Source organism: Siphateles boraxobius, unplaced genomic scaffold (genome assembly GCF_051911475.1).
Source record: "Siphateles boraxobius isolate OS27281-9 unplaced genomic scaffold, OSU_SipBor_1 13, whole genome shotgun sequence".
Lineage (NCBI taxonomy): Eukaryota > Metazoa > Chordata > Actinopteri > Cypriniformes > Leuciscidae > Siphateles > Siphateles boraxobius.
In genome coordinates this window covers 7,860,742-7,879,558 of record NW_027508733.1, presented here as the reverse complement: position 1 = coordinate 7,879,558, position 18,817 = coordinate 7,860,742, and the positions used below count along the sequence as shown (strand labels likewise).

Below are 18,817 nucleotides of genomic sequence, written 5' to 3'. Positions count from 1 at the left end.
GACAAAAATGCGTTTGCCCACCTATCTAAATGTAGGGGAGACGGTGAACAACCCCTGTTTCAAAAAACGGTGACGTATTCCTTTAATGAAAACATGCATTGTAGTGTACTATTTACAAACCAGTTGGTTGTCTGTTTTAAATCCGATTTAAATCCTGTGCAGCTCTCAGCCTCATGTGTCAAAACAAACACTACAAGGCCTCTAGAGGCCGCTCTCGTACTGTATAATGACAGCGGGTCCTTCTCAGCCGCTCCAGCAATGGATGCAACCCGGAAAAACTATCGGTATGGAGTTTTGTCGATAACAAAGTTTTTCACCAGTCGGTTATCAGTGCCGATTATTCCAAGTATGGCTCGCTGCATCCTGCGGTGGACATCCAACCCCGCCCACATCCAAGTGTGATGTCAGAAGCCACTCCCATATCCAATAGGTAGGGTAGGTTTTAGGTGGGTTTCAGTATGTAGGTTAAAGATTAAAAGGGTTTTTAGGCTTTGGGTAACAGTGATGGGTAGGTTTAGGGATCAGTGTTTGGTGTAGGATATCAGTCTTGTGATTTACATGACCTATTGGACATGGGAGTGGCTTCTGACATCACACTTGGATGTGGGCGGGGTTGGATGTCCACCGCAGGCTGCAGCGAGACACTTCTCGATTATTCAGCAAAACTTATCGATCCTTAGACATCTAAAAGAGACTGACAATTGCTAAATTGAGTTTAATGTTGCATTATGAATTTTATATTTCTGAAGTCTATTATATAAGAATAAGAACATAATATCAGGCAGTTTTCCTGTGAACATTGTTTCCCGTTGAGCTCACAGAGCTGATGCTGTTTTAGCTGATGTTGTTATAAAACACCATTATATTTATCAAATCAACCAGCTATTTATCAAATAAATCAATATCATACGTCTTTCTACTGAAATGATCAGGTAATCTCCAGTAATAATGTCTGTGTGTGTCTTTAGCTGTTCCAGATTCAGGTTTGTCTCCAGGTGTTGTAGGAGGAATATGTGTTGCTGTTGTTATTCTAATGGTGGCTGCTGCTGCTGCTGCTGCTGCTGGGATTTACTGTTTACACTGGAAATCTAGGAAAAGGAAAGCAAAACAAAAAGGCAAGTATTACAGCTGATTGTACAAAATGCAATTAATTTAAAAGTTTTATTGTACAAAACGAATCTTTAAAAAATATGTAAAAGTATGTATTTTTATTCTAATTGACCAACGTAAGAGTTTGTTGTTGTTCAAACAGGAAACAGGACACTGCGCCATGATCATGATCAGGTAAGAAAACTGAAAAAAAACTGAATTTACTACAGATTCAGATCTGTGAGAACTGTTAAGGCCCTAATGACATGATTTTGAACATAAGCAGGCCAAAACAAAGTTTGTTTCGGGGGTTCAAAGCAGCTCGTCAAAGTAAACTTTCCGGCTTCTACATGGCGATTACTTTATATGTAGGTGTTGTAGATTTTTCCCTAAACCTAACTGCGTACCTGGAACCTAATTACTTTAAATACATTTATTTGGGGCGCCCAGTCATCGCCCAAGCGTCTACGTCGACACTTAATCTACAGCGTCTCCAATCGACACTTAATAACCTTTTATACTTTAGCTCCTGCATCTTCTGTCGACAACTGGCTGAGTTCCCTAACTCTTACTTACTTTCTTCCCTATCTGTCCTGCTGCGCAGCAGTAATATCAGACAGACTCCAGCAAATGTCCTTTAAATGCTTTTAATTAGGATCTGGAGAGTTCTCGAGCAATACTCAGATAATCTCCCAAGAAGAAGCAAGGCCCGTGGATCTCTGACAAATCCCATTGAGAATCCCACCAGTCAACACAAATACAACAGTTTTTATAGAATAGACATGATACATTATCACGAGTTCTCAAACCAGACATCTCAAAACAGAATCATCATGACTAACATATAACGCTCTCCATCATCACGATTGGTTACATTTTCAAAGCAAGTCCCCCCCTTTCATTACCCTTTGTTAGTAACATCAGCAAAAATATCCTGTATCATCAAAAACATTGTGAGGGGTTAATATTGTAATCAATCATTTCACAATATAACGGTTAGTCCAATTTCAAAGTTCCTTTGACCAAAGTTATTAAGTCAAAAGTTTAGGAGGTTAGACATCGTCTGATGGCTTCATCCTAGAGAAAAAGTAAGTAAGATTGATTTAGATTTATTGTTAGAATCAGGAATGGAAGCTTTAGTCATCTTCAGACATAGAAGGAAAGGAAGTGTTATCACAAGATGTAAATATTTATTTCAGATCTTTATGGTTAGTAACATAATCTTTATCTATTAAAAATCCACCACATAGGTATGGCTCAGCCCTCATTAAATTGGAAATATCCTCTTTTATTTTTTCAGTTCAGTCCGTTTACACTGATACTGTTTTTGTGTTTTATACTGTAAAGCTGCTGATTTAAAGCAATACAGTTGTATAAAGTTCTATATAAACGTGACGTGAGTTTACTGGAGTGCAGATCTGGTGCACACATATCCACGTCACTATGATCAGATCTTTCTTAACTGACGTTTTTTCACCGCTTCATCTGAACGTCACTCTCAGCAGTGTGAAAGGCTTCGGGATGTTCACTAACAGTAATCACTAACTCTTAATAACTTTAATAACTTTTTGCCCCTTAGTGAAGAACGGAAAATAACTTCTCTGTGTGTCAGGGCCTTATGTGGTTTCTGTCTGTGTGTGGGGGGGTTTATTCAGAATTTATCACATAGAAACACCAATAATAACTGACTTATTTAAGAGAGCGCTGATCTTGAGCTGTTTTACTTCAGAATTAAGAATAGGTGTCTTTACATTCACAAACATCAGAGAAAAACACATTTTTGTGTTTGTGTCTCTGAATTATCAGTTTTGATCATGTTTAAACTTCTGTGAATCTGCTTCTTTCTTTCAGGAGAAGGATGTCATAGAAGCAGTGCCCCTTAATCAGAGGACTGAGACTCCACAGATGGATGATGATGATGGGACGTCCCATAATGAGATTGAGACTGCACTGATGGATGTTAATAATGAGACTGAGACTCCACCGATGAGCTGATAATGAGTTGTCTTCTAGTGAGACACGGGATTTCACAGTAACATTATTTATTATTTTACAATCGTGGAGAAATACTGTCGTGATACTAAAATATCAGTAGTCAGTACCAATAATGGTGACTTGAAGTTTCAAAGCAAAGCAACCCATCAGAGTACTTGAGGATTTCCAGTGTGTAACTGGAGGGATTATTGGAGGCTGCTAAAGGATCCAGACAGAAACAGTGCCGGATTATCACTCTTTCTTCACACTATTGCCGTTTCTTCAATCATTAGCAGCAGAATATACACTGTAAGATCCAGTAACACACTGATCTGTTTTGATCGGATTCCTAGTAATGTCAGTGTGCTCTTCACATATCATATGCAGAAATGAGAATGAGAATATGTAGGTAACTGTCAGTCAGAAACAATCAGTTACTCAATTGAATCTGTACTACTGTAGAATGACTGTTAATGTTACATCTTTACAATTGTAGCATTTGCATCTTGATAACACAGAAGAACATACATGATGAAAACAGCAGTATGTTGACTTTTGGAGGCTGTTGTCTTTACACCGTGACCTTATTAAGCTGCTTGGTAACCTCTAAACTGGTGTTTTAAAAACATTCACTGTCAAAACTAATGCTTTCAGTTTTGGTTTATTTATTTGTGGTTTAAAGAAAGGTTAAAAGTCCAAATCCTGCAAGAGTTCATCCATGAAATATAAGCATTGTGTCCTTGATCAAACCCTGAATCTCAGGAACTGAACCTGTAAAACTGCACTGAAAGATACTGGATTGAAGCTGCTACAAAAAAACAATTATGTTTATGAAACTAAATTTTTATACATTTCATAAATGTTACTGGCTAATTTGCAGCCTTATAATGGAATTAACCATCTGAATGATGTTTTAAGCTCATTTCACAAACGTGTTTACTGATAAAATTATATTAATTTTGTTATAGATTTCTTTTCAAAAAAGCTCATTTAAAGTTTTTTTCTCATCTTTTAAAGCTGACCCTATTTAAATTATTTCTTAAAATGTAAACACACGCACTTTATTTTTCATATGATGCATACTATTAAAACGTGTTTGTTGTAAAATGATTTGAGTTGATCAGAAGTAACTAAGCTAACAAGGAACCATTTGTAGATCATGTATTGTGGAAATTTTAGTTTAACAAGGTTTAGACTTTCACCTTTAACATTTTAACCTAACTAAAACAGTCCTTAGCAATAAGGACACAATAATCTACTAATTGTTTATTTTTTTCTAATCAAGCTTTTTATTTTTTGTACTCATATTAGATGGTAAAGTATGTTACAGAAATGGACACTAGATGGCGCTCTTGTAAAGTCTTCTCTGAAGAAGATCCTGATGTCAACTCTCATTAGGGTACTAGTACAATAAGTTGACATACTTGCAAAGTTACTTATAGTCAAATGCAGTGTTACAGATATTAGAAAGTGTACTACTCTACTGAGAGTTAGTTGACATGTTGCAAAGTAACAGTAAAAAGTCTAAACTGCACCACTGAGATTAAGTGTAGCCTAACCAAAAATAAAGTAGACTCAAAATACAAAAGGCTTTACAAAAATAATGTCAATCATTACTAATTGTCCACTAGAAGTGTGTGGTGTTGTTTCGGGGCTTTTTCCAGTTATAAGAACTCCTGAAGAACTCGAAATATGTATTCAAGAACTCCAAGCAGGGAAAAGTGGAAGAGTGCACAGTCGAGCACCTGGTTAATTAAAAAATAATAAAAATTACATATATATATATATATATATATATATATATATAATTTTCTATTATATTCAATGGGAAAAAATGGATCATAATTATTGCATAAATATTAATTATTATCATAAAATTCTCTCAAAACACCCAAGAAAAAACGAAAAAAAAATATGATTGAACAAAAAAACATTTAATTGATTTTACTGAAAAAAATTAATAATTTGATTTAAAGGGTTAGTTCACCCAAAAATGAAAATTAAGTCATTAATTACTCACCCCCATGCTGTACCAGCCCCGTAAGACCTTCGTTCATCTTCGGAACACAAATGAAGATATTTTTGATTAAATCTGAGAGGTGGATCACTGCTACATAGGCTGCCAGAGGGAATGAAACTTGACGGCCCAGAAAGTCATTAAAGAACATGTTTAAATATTCCATGTGCCTACAGTGGCTCAACTATAAGTTTATCAAGCGACGAGAATACTTTTTTTCCGAAAAAAAACCCCATAAATAACGACTTTATTCGACTATTCCTTTTCATCCTTGTGGGCCTGAGACGAGAGTTCAAGAGATTTCCACGACGCATGCGCGAGAACTGAACAAGAAGTATTAGAAGAAGAACGTCCTCTTCTCAGTTCTCGCGCATGCGTCGTGGAAATCTCTTGAACTCTCGTCTCAGGCCCACAAGGAAGAAAAGGAATAGTCGAATAAAGTCATTATTTATGTTTTTTTTTTCGGAAAAAAAGTGTTCTCGTCGCTTGATAAACTTATAGTTGAGCCACTGTAGGCACATGGAATATTTAAACATTTTCTTTAATGACTTTCTGGGCCGTCAAGTTTCATTCCCTCTGGCAGCCTATGTAGCAGTGATCCACCTCTCAGATTTAATCAAAAATATCTTCATTTGTGTTCCGAAGATGAACGAAGGTCTTACGGGGTTGGTACAGCATGGGGGTGAGTAATTAATGACTTAATTTTCATTTTTGGGTGAACTAACCCTTTAAGGGGTCCGGTCACTTTTAACCGCGAAAGTCCTGAGTGTGACTGGAAAACGAAGTACCCCAGAAGCTCACCCTGTAGTTCAGTTTTGTGTCAATGAATGATGTCATCTCCTTCATTAAAAAAACGTTTTCTTTCTTTTTCGCCATCAAACTTTGTAGGAAAGACTACATCTGTTTCCATCTATTCGGCTAACTTGCACTGGGGCCTATACCATGAAGCCGGTTTAGGTGGCTAGCCAGCTATGTTTCAGTTTAGTTTGCGTCAACCCTGGGTTTTAGGGACCATGAAAGTGGTTTGGCTTTTAGCTGTGTTCATCGCCATAGTAACTTACGCTTCCGCATGTGGCGGAAGACAAAACTTGTAGTCCATTATAACATCTACAAAGACAGCATCCATGCTCTCAATAAGGAACTAAGCAAAGCTAGACAGACTTTTTTCTCGAATATTATAAACAGCAATATAAACAACACACGCACTCTTTTTGCTACTGTAGAGAGACTGACAAACCCCCCAAGCCAGATTCCCAGTGAAATGCTCTCAGTGAGAAAGTGCAGTGAGTTTGCTTCCTTCTTCTCTGAGAAAATCAATAATATCAGAAAGGTGATCAGCTCATCCTTGAGTTGCGCTGGGGTCAGGCAAATCAGACAACAGCACGAGAAAGTAGCCACTATGTCTGATTTCGAAGAAATTGATGGCAAAATTTTGGAAGAAACCGTACAGCACCTAAAAACATCAACCTGCGCCCTTGACGCACTTCCCACATCTTTTTTCAAAAATGTGTTACACAGCTTAGAAGCAGATCTCCTAGAAGTGGTAAATGCCTCACTTCTCTCTGGGAGTTTTCCGACCTCCCTGAAAACTGCTGTTGTCAAGCCCCTCCTGAAAAAGAGCAATCTGGACAAGACCATATTAAACAACTATAGACCGATCTCAAATCTTCCTTTCATAGGCAAGATCATTGAAAAAGTTGTGTTCAATCAGCTGAACAAATTCTTAAGCTCGAATGGATACTTTGACCATTTTCAATCTGGTTTCCGACCGCACCACAGTACAGAGACCACGCTCATAAAAATAATAAATGATATTCGCTTAAATGCTGATACAGGCAAATTATCAGTGCTGGTACTACTCGACCTCAGTGCTGCATTTGACACTGTCGATCACAACATACTTCTTGACAGGCTGGAAAACTGGGTCGGGCTTTCTGGGATAGTCCTAAAATGGTTCAGGTCATACTTAGGAGGCAGAGGTTATTATGTGAGTATAGGAGACCATAAGTCTGAGTGGACATCCATGACATGCGGAGTCCCTCAAGGCTCAATTCTTGCGCCACTCCTATTCAACCTGTACATGCTCCCAATGAGCCAAATAATGAGAAAGAACCAAATCGCTTACCATAGCTATGCAGACGACACACAGCTCTACTTAGCCCTATCGCCTAACGATTACAGCCCCATTGACTCCCTTTGCCAATGCATTGATGAAGTAAACAATTGGATGTGCCAAAACTTTCTTCAGTTAAACAAAGACAAAACTGAAGTCATTGCGTTTGGAAACAAAGATGAAGTTCTCAAGGTGAACGCATACCTTCAGTCTAGGGGTCAAACAACTAAAAATCAAGTCAGGAATCTGGGTGTGTCTCTGGAGTCAGACCTTAGTTTCAGTAGTCATGTCAAAGCAATAACTAAATCAGCATATTGTCACCTGAAAAATATTGCAAGAGTTACATACTTTGTTTCCAGTCAAGACTTAGAAAAACTTGTGCATGCTTTCATCACCAGTAGGGTGGATTATTGTAATGGACTTCTCACTGGCCTTTCCAAAAAGACCATAAGACAGTTGCAGCTCATACAGAACGCTGCCGCTAGGATTCTGAGCAGAACCAGAAAATATGAACACATCACACCAGTCCTCAGGTCTTTACACTGGCTGCCAGTTACATTTAGGATTGATTTTAAAGTATTATTACTGGTATATAAATCATTCAATGGCCTAGGACCTCAATACATTGCAGATATGCTCAGTGAATATAAACCCAACAGATCACTCAGATCATTAGGATCACATCGGCTAGAAATACCAAGGGTTCACTCTAAGCATGGCGAGTCTGCTTTTAGCTACTATGCCAGCCGCAGCTGGAACCAGCTTCCAGAAGAGATCAGATGTGCTCCTACAGTAGTCACATTCAAATCCAGACTCAAAACACATCTGTTTAGCTGTGCATTTACTGAATGAGCACTGTGCCACTGTTCGTCCGACTGTTTGCACTGTATTTTATTTTATGTTTTAATTATTCTGATTTCATTTGATTATTTCTGTATTTCATCTTTTATTCTAAACTGTTTTAATTATTCTGATTTCTTTTGATTATTTGAATTTCTTCTATGTAAAGCACTTTGAATTACCATTGTGTATGAAATGTGCTATATAAATAAACTTGCCTTGCCTTGCCTCCACGGGTAACCTGGTCCGGGGCAGGTTATGTTCCAGGTAAGAGGTTGCAAACCGAACTTAACCAGTTGTGAGCAAAGTGACACATGTCTGATGCGATAAAGTCACTCCACCTGTTTCTACTCCAAATTAAAGGTCACTATAGCAAATGATTTTTAAAGGCAAAATCGTCTGGTTTTTAGTGATGCTTATTTAGAATAATAAATTTGTATGATTTAGATATTATTTATGTGTATACCCTTTATCAATCACACATGTACAATTTTAGTTAATCAATTATTATTACGCAGTTTAAATGAATAAATATATAAAGGTAATATAAATACGCTTCAGCATCAATAGATGAAGCTAGAAAATGACTACAGAGCTGAAATGTTCAATTCTCTCTATACCTTTATCAGCTGTATAAAATAACTTCACAACTTTTACTTGCATTAATATACAGTAGCGAGACTTTTTCTTTTAGTTGTCCTCATTCATAGACAGCCGTTTTCTTCTAGCTGTGTAAATTTGTTTAAATTCTTACTATTTTAATACTTTTATTTAATAAGTGAATTGCACTGGTTCTCTCGCGAGAAATTAATCTCATATTAAAATTAATATGTTTTGATTTTGATTGCAATGCCTCTCGATATTTTACACCTGGTTCTGACACCACAATCTTCTGCTATTGTTTCTACATCTGTTACTGATAGAAGGGTGTCAAACATCTCCTAAATGTTGTCGGATGGGTTTAAGTGCATCAATATTGCTTTTTCCTCTAGTACTGCTAAGAGGCTTAACTGTAAGTCCAATCTCACCTATCTGCCGTTTCTACACCTGCCAGCGAGGAGGGAATTCTCGAATTATTGTAAAGAATTATGCACAACACCACATCATTCACTACTACGTGAAGAGAGTGAGCACTACATGGGATATTGAACACCCTTGGATTTATCCTGCAATCTCTTTTGGACACCACTGTTTCCCCCGCATATTGAACCCTTGTAAAATGCGCAAATTCTAAGAAATGCTCCCTAATCAACACTATCCAGAGCTGTGACAAAATTCACAATTGTTGTCTGTTCCGTTCTACTCATGTTACTTGACTTCTCGAATGAGTTCAGTATGCTGGAGAGATTTTTCCAGTCTTTAGATAGAGCAGACTTTCTCTCGAGTTCACTATAAAGCTTACAACAAAGGCAAAATGTAACGTTCTTGCTAATTAAATAAACAAGCCATGGTCTGTCCATCCCAGTTGGCTAATGCGACTTTAATGAGCCTCTGAAAATCTACTGTTCCCACTGTGTTTTGGAAAAATTATGCTTTTGGTTTGATCTGGCCCTCTCTGTACCAAAGTGTCTTTAAGTCCATGTTTAATTACTTCTGGCCATTTGCTGGAATCATGATATATTCCCTCACCTACTAAAATTACTCCCTTGCTGTTCCATGTCCCACATCAGATAGTTACGGCTAAGCTGTCATTAGCATGACAAGGACAATGACAAGGATACACAATCATTAGGGTAGACTGAGTACAGTTGAGACACTTTTTGCGTTTTGATTTTTCACACAAAAATAGATACTGAAAAGAAGTGAATTTCCACATGACATTTCATTAGCTTGTGGACTAAGATATTATCAATCAATAATACCCATAAGTAGTTTAAATTTTCCTCAATTAGCTCATAAAAATAAGGTGCTTTTTAGGTCTTAACTTTAAATAAGGTCTCAACTTTGTCTCAACTGTACCATGTGGTACAGTTGAGACACCCATTTTTAATGATGTAAAGGTAACTAAACGTTCATTGGAAATATAATAAATAAAGACAAATAAAGAAAATAACAATTGGGCAATTTATTTATTCATCCATTTAAATTAATTAATTTTATTTAGGTTAGCACTGGTTAAAATATATAAAACAGGAACAATATATTTAATATATTTATTAATAATACACAGTTTAAATATCACAAATATCAAATTTTATTTTCATTTGTGTCGTATGCTGGCTAATTACGACGTTAAACCTGTTATCATAACACTGAACAACTAAACAGTGTGTTTCCTGATAGAAATATATCGGGGGTACAGATACACGTGTGTCTCAACTTACCCCGCTGGCCACCTCGCACATTTCTCTAGATTTTGCAATGATCTTGCATGACACAATATCATGGAATATGCCAGTTTTTAGGGCACAGAATAACGTTTGTGATGATACCAGTTACGTTTAACAGTCACATAAGGATAATAAGCTATTCATTGTGGAGTGTGCATGGTGAAGTGAAAGTCTTATCTTAGAAAAAAACACTTTTGCTGATATCTTCGGATAGGAGATGTTTACTTTGTTAAAATTTCCCATGATCAAAGAGGACACTAATACACACGTGCACAGCAAAAATCACAACTTGTGCTTGCTGCACACGCAAGTTATTTAAGGTGTCTCAACAGTCTACCCTACATGACAATGATAACGATATGCTTAAAATGGAGATGTTTTTCCTCGAGTTTTCCGGGTAGGCCTACAGACGACACCATTGTTAAAACGATCCCCATTCACACAGATCTATGAAAACGGCTTAAAACTCTGTATTCTGCTGCCAAGCAATTGGATGGCGATGAAACACTATAGACTGAACACGTAATATGCAAATGCATGATGTCGCCGTCTTCAGAGATTAGCGGTTTTGTTGCTTACAAGGAGACCGCTTTCAAAAAGTTTCTTTTTCAGGCACCCAAAACTCCGTTGTCGTATAAATGAATGGCCAAAACGCATAAAAAGTTGTTGGTTGAAAACGGTGTTGTGTAAACAGCCACTAAAACTGAGGCCCTACAAGGTAGAATGAATTAAAGTAAATTTAGGTACTTTCACACTAGTTGACGTCAAGTTTGGTTCATTTAGATTTCACAGAGGTGAGGTGAACACTGTTTTTTCGAGCCCGATCTCACGGCAGTTCGTAAGAATTTTACGAGACTGTGGCTAATTCGTACGAATTCATACGACCTCACTTGTACGAATTAGTACGATTTTTGCTAAATCATACATATTTTACGAGTTGCCCTACCCCTGACCCCGCCCCTAAACCTACCCATCACATGGGTTTAGACAAATCGTACAAATTCGTACGAGTGAGGTCGTACGAATTCATACGAATTAGCCACTTTTTAATCACTCGTACAAATTCGTACGAATTGAACTTGGCTGTACACCGGCAGGTCTATCCGAATTAGCATAAGAAAAAAAAAATAGCGTACAGTTCATGCGAACTCCAGTACTGACCACAATCTTACTAAATCGGCATGTGTCTCATTTCCACTTGGCTTATTCACCGGAAATGGACTCCCACGATCTCTGACATTTGCAGTAGGCTACATTTGCGGCAGTTGCAAGTGGCATATCGACTGTGTGAATTCTCTCTCCGAGCTGAACTCATAAGTTGGCAGCCCTGGTTTTTATCATAAAATTATGTAAAATGACTGCTAAAATCAATCAGCATATTACAGTAGTTACTAACCTAAACCATCGTCCCTTTCAAGGAAAGTCTGTTCACTCGGCGGCCATACTTGCAATGTGGCTAAAGTGGTGGAATAGCACATGTTTGTAGGCCAAAACCCAGAAGCGAGTTAGCATTTTAGCACTTCCGGTTCCATCGTCCCGAAGTCAAGTGGTTTTTAGTTAAGTGGCCGTCCGCAATGAAGTCAGGTCGAGAGACGTGGATGCTGCTCTGCAGAGCGCTGTGGTGTTTGTGATCAAGTAGGTCGGAGAGGGGTCCTGGGGTCTATATGTGCATGTGTCTGCTGCCTGGTGTGTGTACTGTCTGCACGTCGTCAGTTTCCTCTCCGCTACGAGAGGTTTTTTCAATGTGTGAGAAAATGGACTTGTGGCGTGAGAAGTCTCAATTGCATGAGTCTCACGCTGACTGCATAAGAGTTTGGGTCTCTGGTGGTGTGAGTGACTGCGCAAACATGAAAAACAAGTAATCAGAGAAACAAGTAATCAGAGCTATCTTTTTACCGAGTGTCAAAAGATACAGAAAAAAATAAGCAAAATGGATAGCTGCAATTCACAGAAATAACTGGAACCCATGCCAGAAATCGCCTTGCTAAAATGGCCTAAACTTTTACTAATTGGTTTGGTCGATAATATTAATTACTAACTCCTTATATTTATGCTTTGGAAGTCTGATTTATCATGGTCATTTAAAGAAAAAAAAATGCTAACAATAATATTAACTTCATCATCAATGCAAGTTTACATTTTATTCGATTCTTGGCCATACCTAATGTTTTGTTTTTATAAGAATTTTATAAATCTGACACATGAAATATAACACAGAAGTGACATAAAACAGCAAATATTATTTTATTTTTTATTTTTTAGCAGTTAACAGACAGTATCGATCAAATCAGTACCAAAATGGGATGTCTTCATTCAACTAAACACAAATTCACATACGACTCATGAACACAGTGATAAGTGCAAGTCTGGTAGTTAATGTTGTTTTATGAATTATCATCTGACTGTCATTGCAAGCTGAGGATTCCATGGGAGGCGAAGGCGTATATCATCGAAATGGATGTGCAGTATATTTTCACGTCACTTCGATTTACAATCAGCCTGCATGTTTAAAGTAATTTAAATTATGTAAATGATAACTTTCAGTGAATATGGAAAGCCTATGTTCAGCCTTATCTGCTGTAATCTTACTAATACAGTGGTTGATCAACCTTTTTCAACTTATGATGTCATTTCTTGCAAAAAAAAAAATGACTGTATTAATTAAATATTCACTTAGTTCTCACCAAAGCTCTCTATATTTTGCTGTTGATCATGAAACTGTTACGCTGCCTCAGAGGTCTGCCCGAAATCAGTTTTGTTAAGTGCCTTTGTACACAAACGCTATCTGCAAAGTCATTGCCTGGCAGTTAGGCATCAAGTCTCTGCCTAAGTTTTCAGACGCAGCCAATGATTTATCAGGAACATTTGGGGCTAACCGTTACTGTTTTTGTTAATGAAAATAAATTTGCATCTGCATTTCAAGCTCAAGCTACTGCTATTGTCAACTCAAGCTGCTTCTAAATGTGCATTTCCAAAAAAAAAAAAAAAAAAAAAAAAAAACGTGTTAAATGTGCATTTCCCAAACATAATTATTAATTATTTTTGGTGCCAAATCAGGTGCTGGTGCCACTGGTCTCAAATATCATTCTGGATTCCTGTTTATATTTATTTTTAAAAAAGGATTTGAGAGATGAAGGATTGTTCTTCTTCTTAAAAAAAGTCCTCTTACTAGAGCTAGAAATAAGTGCGGAAACTAGCAGAGCTAATCTGCAGGATCACAGCATGAGTGTCTGAGGTCGTGGAGATATATACCCTGACCTTTATTTTCAATCTTAGAATTTCACAGATGCATAATAAGATCGCACAGTAATTTCACTGTTTGATTTTTGTGAATCTTTTATCTGTCAGATTCAATATTCAGTAATTTTTTCTAAGCAGGTGCCAAATGTTTTCATGTGAGCAGCAATGGAAAAAAGCCCTTCGACCGCATTCTGTTCACTCAGACACGCTATTCACACCTCAGAGACACTCAAACATCAAACACAAGCGTCCGGCAGTATACGTGCTCATGCACAAGCTGTTCGGCTACACAACCACATTTCTGTACCTATAACAACAAGGTTCACTCCTTTCAAAACTTTTGCATTATGTGCATCTACATTTTGCACATGCACACATCTCTTAAGCATTTAAGAGTTAAACATGAAAACACTTCAATGGTCCATATGATTTAGATCATTTGTATTACAAGGCATATTCTTTGATAATTCTTTAGTTTTTACGTATCGCACTTCAAACACTTCAGGATGATCCTGCTGCATGTCTGCTGTTATTTCCTGATGAAACACGTGATGATTCTCTCATCAACCACTGACTCAGAATCTGAGGTTGTTGCAGGAGATTCATAGTGAAAGCGATGACACAGCAGCTGATCTGATAAATATCGATGATTGATGATCATACGTAAATAGCTGCATACTCCACATGATCCTCCTCTTCAACATTCTGTAAAAAAAAAAAAAACACAAGAGATGATAATAATGAAAAACAAAGAAGTGTGTCCCTCTTATAAAGACCTCATAGTCAGACAGATTCCTAGTTGTGAACAACTTCATATGAATATACAATGTTTTGAAGTAATGCCAAATTGGACACTAAAACCTGATTTTTCTGTAACAAGATTCAATCTAGATGTCTGCAAAAAAAGAAAAGAAAAAGATGCAGCCGTTGTGTTATAAAGCAGATGTCACAATCATCGTATGATGTAAAAAGCGCATTTTCTTGTTGACTGTTGTGTAAACCATCAAAAAAAAGATGTATTCTTATGACTTTCATTTCCTGAATGCTTCAGTTTCCTGTTAGACGGTTTAACATTGTGAGTTTCTGGTAAAACAAACAAACAAAAAAAACAAACAAACGCTGTTCCCTGCTCAATTCAAAGACAATGTTCAAGCCAGGCACATGCACAAGACTCCTAGTGCCATGCTGGCTTCTGACTAAACAAGTGCCCTTTTTGCAAGATTTACATTTTTATTTAATTGCATTCTGTGTGACCGCACACATCTTTTCTGCAATGAGGAGGCAAAGTCCTCACAGTCCCTTTAAATTTTTAAAATATTGCTTAATTGTTTAGTATTGGGACTGTTGAAATAACTAACTGGACAGTGGATTCCCACCATGTTTTTCACAGTACTTCATTATGAGAGTAAATGTTGAAATGAACGGTAATTAAATGTGTCTTTTAGGAAATCTGTTCATTAGTTCATTAGTTTTTAGTGTTAAGTGTGTTGCTTTGCTCAGTGAGAATTAACTTTGTTCATTCCAATAATATATTATATTTATTATAAAAACTCTGTGAATGTGTTCTCCTGGTGTAGAGCACAGACTTAAGTTGAATCACTTGGCACAGAATATTGCTAAAGTGAAACAAGTTAAAAAAGTGAAACTAAAAAATGTTTTTTAAGTTTATTGTTATGAAAAAGTTTAGATGTTTTAATTTTATATGAAATATATATTTTCCAAAACATGTTTTTCCGTAAAATTGTGAGAAAATCAAAGCCATAAATTTAAACAAGTTGTGTTCCAAATTTTCATTTTTTTGCTCGTCAAAAAAACGAGCTTTCTGTAATATTTGGGCGCAGTACCAAATGTTTCCACTTCACATTAGTTTCAATGCACTAATTTCTGACAATTTCTCTGTGTGTGTGTGTGTGTGTGTGTGCGCGTGCGTGCGTGCGTGCGTGCGTGCGTGCGTGCGCGTGTGTGTGTGTGTGTGTGTGTGTGTGTGTGTGTGTGTGTGTGTGTGTGTGTGTGTGTGTGTAGCAAGTGCCAAAATCTTTACCAAGTTTCGAAACCTTTTGATGAAGTAAAAAATTCTAAAAAAGACAAATGTAAAATTTTTCAGTCAAAAATGACCAAAGAGCAAGTATTTTTCTAAATGTATATCATATTCACTGACTGAAAGTTCAAGTTATACCTGATAGTAAGGTTAGAGATCCAGCACTCTTTCAGTCTTTCTCATTTGCTTCAAAAATAACATACTTTGACTTTTTTTGGAACTACATTTGGGCAGAGCAGATATTTTGTGCATTTCTGGAACTGAATAATGATACGTTTTTTCATAAATATCTGATATAGTTCTGCTGTGTGACCAGGGCCGGATTAACCATTAGGGCAACTGGGCACTTGCCCAGGGGCCCACGACATCTAAGGGGCCCTGGGCCCCAGGGGCGGAGTGGCAATCGGGAGAGTCGGGAGTTTCCCCGGTGGGCCGGTAGTGTTTCGAGGCCGCGAGGGACGGTCTGATAAAATGTATTCATTGCAAGTTCGCCATGTGCACTTGTGGCCCAAGCGAGGGGAAGAAAACAAATATTTTAGATAACGGAGCGTATATTTGGACTAAGTGCCTGTCTTTTTAGCAAAAAGACGCCCCTCAAGGAATAGCTACAGTGGCGCAGGTCGTAGCGCGTGAAGTGCTAAAAAGTAGCTTTTGACCCGAGTTCGAATCCGCCTTTTGCCGAACTCTCTCTTCTCCCTTTTCCCAACACATTAGAGGCCTGCATTTCAGCCCGAGCCCGACGGGCCCCGACTTATTTACGCTTCTAGGGCCGGGCTTCGGGCCAATTTTCACATCATAGTTCACACGCGGGCCGGGCCTCGGGCCTGTTTTAGGCTTATCTTTTTTAATAGCCTATTTTAGACATTAATTAAAATAAAATATGAGACGATGACGATTGAAAAGCAAACATAGAAAGACGTTTTATAACCCATCACACTGACATATGACTGACACATGACAGTCTGCTCACGCTAACGCACACAGGTTTCCCGGCAGCGCGATCTGAGATTCGCGCGACCGGCTCGTTCTGTGTTTACTGTCGGTAGCGAGTGTGACTTCAGCGCAGCTGGAAAAAGTTGGCCTACGACTGGATTAAAACCTTGCACTGTGGATGCTGTGCTTTTTCTTCACGATGCTCTGAGACTGTTCTTAGCCATGTTAGGAGGTTTTTTTTTTTTTTGGACTTTATTTTCATGGGTCTGTTGGAAACTATTGGAAATAAGAATGGCCATGTTCTGTAGTCAAGACTTGATTTTTGAGGTAAGCTAACCTGTCTGTTTGTTTTTAATGTAAGTTATTTGATTTATTTAGATTGCATTCTCTGTATTGTATTATACTGTATTGTAAACTCATTTTGTTTGCGAGCGCTGTTGCGACTGAGCAGCAGAGCAGTTTGCCTCAGCTTTTCAAAAATGACAATAAACGTTTAAACTAACGTTAACTGTCTGTGTGGTAGGCTATGCTTAAGTTGTTTTATATATATATGGATTTTCTTGTAGCCAAGTGAAGTGTTTGATTTGAGAGGCTATAAATGGATCAAGCATGTTTAACTCTGTCGGCTAGCTTGGTTGTCATAAAAATTCTTTTTTAAATTAAATTCTTAATTAAGTTTATAAAGAAATGAAAATAAACTTACCAGTAAATACTTTGCCATTAAGAACAAAACATATCTGTTTTACTGACTGCAACATACACAGCCAACACCGGCTGTGTAGGCTATCCTTTCTTTTTTTTTCTTCTTTTTTTTTTACGGGCTCGGGTCGGACTCGGGCTGATCATTCTGATGAGCTGTCGGACACGGGCGGGGCTAGGGCCTGAGCGTCTCGGGCCAGGGCCGGGCTAGGGCCTAGATTTGAGGCCCGTGCAGGGCTCTACAACACATATGAGATGTAAAATGTATAACCTTACCTAACATAAGGTCTCTAGCGTTATATTTTGCCAACGAACTAAAATCGAAACCATGATATGGCTTTGTGCGTTTATAAAACAGCACAAGACTTTAAGAATAGGCATCCTGTTTGTGCTGCGTGATTTAAAGAAAAGTGCGCTCTTTGAACAGCATGGTTATCTGGTGTTTTCTCCTAAATAAAAGCTCAAGGGTTTATTTCTTGCAAGTATAGAAATTAGGACAAAAGTATTTTAATTTTCCTGTATTATAGTGTAATGTAGACTAAAATATACTTTTGAAATATTCATTTTTATTTATATAGTAGGCTACATTTATAGGCTATATGGATTTTACGTCATAGGAATAATTATATAAATCATTATTACATTATTATAATAATTGTTTGGCATCCAAACACCATTGATAATGTAATGTAGACTGAGACTCTCATAACTAAAAAGATGTTTGAGCCCTCTTTATTTTCCTGAAATCAATGCTTTTTCTTTGTTCATGGGTTGAAGCTCTTAATTTTGATCTCTCAAAGAGCACGAGATTGATGCATTTAACCTTAAAATGTACAAAATTTTCTTGCGGGGGAGCATGCCCCCGAACCCCCCTAGAGGCACAGAGGTCCACCCAACATAGTTTTACAAATTCCTATGGGAAAGAACGACCATTTATGAACTTTACTCCAGCATAGCACAACAAGGTCCTTTTAAGTCAGTAAAACTGTAAATGCCATATTAAAATGTCCTTGGACAAAATATACATTTGGCCTGCCTAAGGGGGGGCCTACAAGACATTGTGCCCAGGGAACTCTGAACTCTTAATCCTGCCCTGTGTGTGAGTGATAGATCAGAAATGATACAGATACTTAAATGATACAGAGACTCAGAACATAAATTAGGAACACATAATCTTACCAATTTATGTGCGTTTCTTTTGTGGAATGTCGGATGAGCGTAAGTGATCTTTCTGTTAAGAGTCTGAACTGTTTCTACAACAACAATAATAGATGCATTAAAACCACAAAACACAGTCTTAGCTATATCTGATTCTTTGAAACATTATTAGAGCTGTCAGCTAAAGTACTTCCAGCCGTAGTTCACTGACAAGCTGAGCCATATCGCATCAATATCGCGGACGTATCGCCAGCGATAATTAATGCGATATGGCTCAGCTTGTCAGTTAACTACGGCTCTTTGTACACAGCAAAAACTCCAGTGTTAAATTAACACTCCTGGGAGTGTATATGAGTCCACACTCAAGAGTGTTAAAGTTAATGAGA

General features: G+C 37.6%; 2 protein-coding genes across 2 annotated transcripts in view; both read left to right on the top strand.

The window, feature by feature from the left end:
* LOC143736368 (uncharacterized) overlaps positions 1-18,817 on the top strand; it is a 54,617-nt gene that overhangs the window by 15,532 nt on the left and 20,268 nt on the right. The window contains exon 5 of the mRNA XM_077227107.1: positions 15,688-15,706. Coding sequence (XP_077083222.1) covers positions 15,688-15,706 — 19 coding nt within the window. The remainder of the gene's footprint in view (positions 1-15,687; positions 15,707-18,817) is intronic.
* LOC143736308 (uncharacterized) lies at positions 227-4,170 on the top strand. The gene is made up of 4 exons (XM_077227052.1): positions 227-284; positions 969-1,115; positions 1,253-1,284; positions 2,941-4,170. Exons 1-4 carry the CDS (start codon positions 227-229, stop codon positions 3,082-3,084), a joined length of 381 nt encoding a protein of 126 aa, XP_077083167.1. The 3' UTR covers positions 3,085-4,170.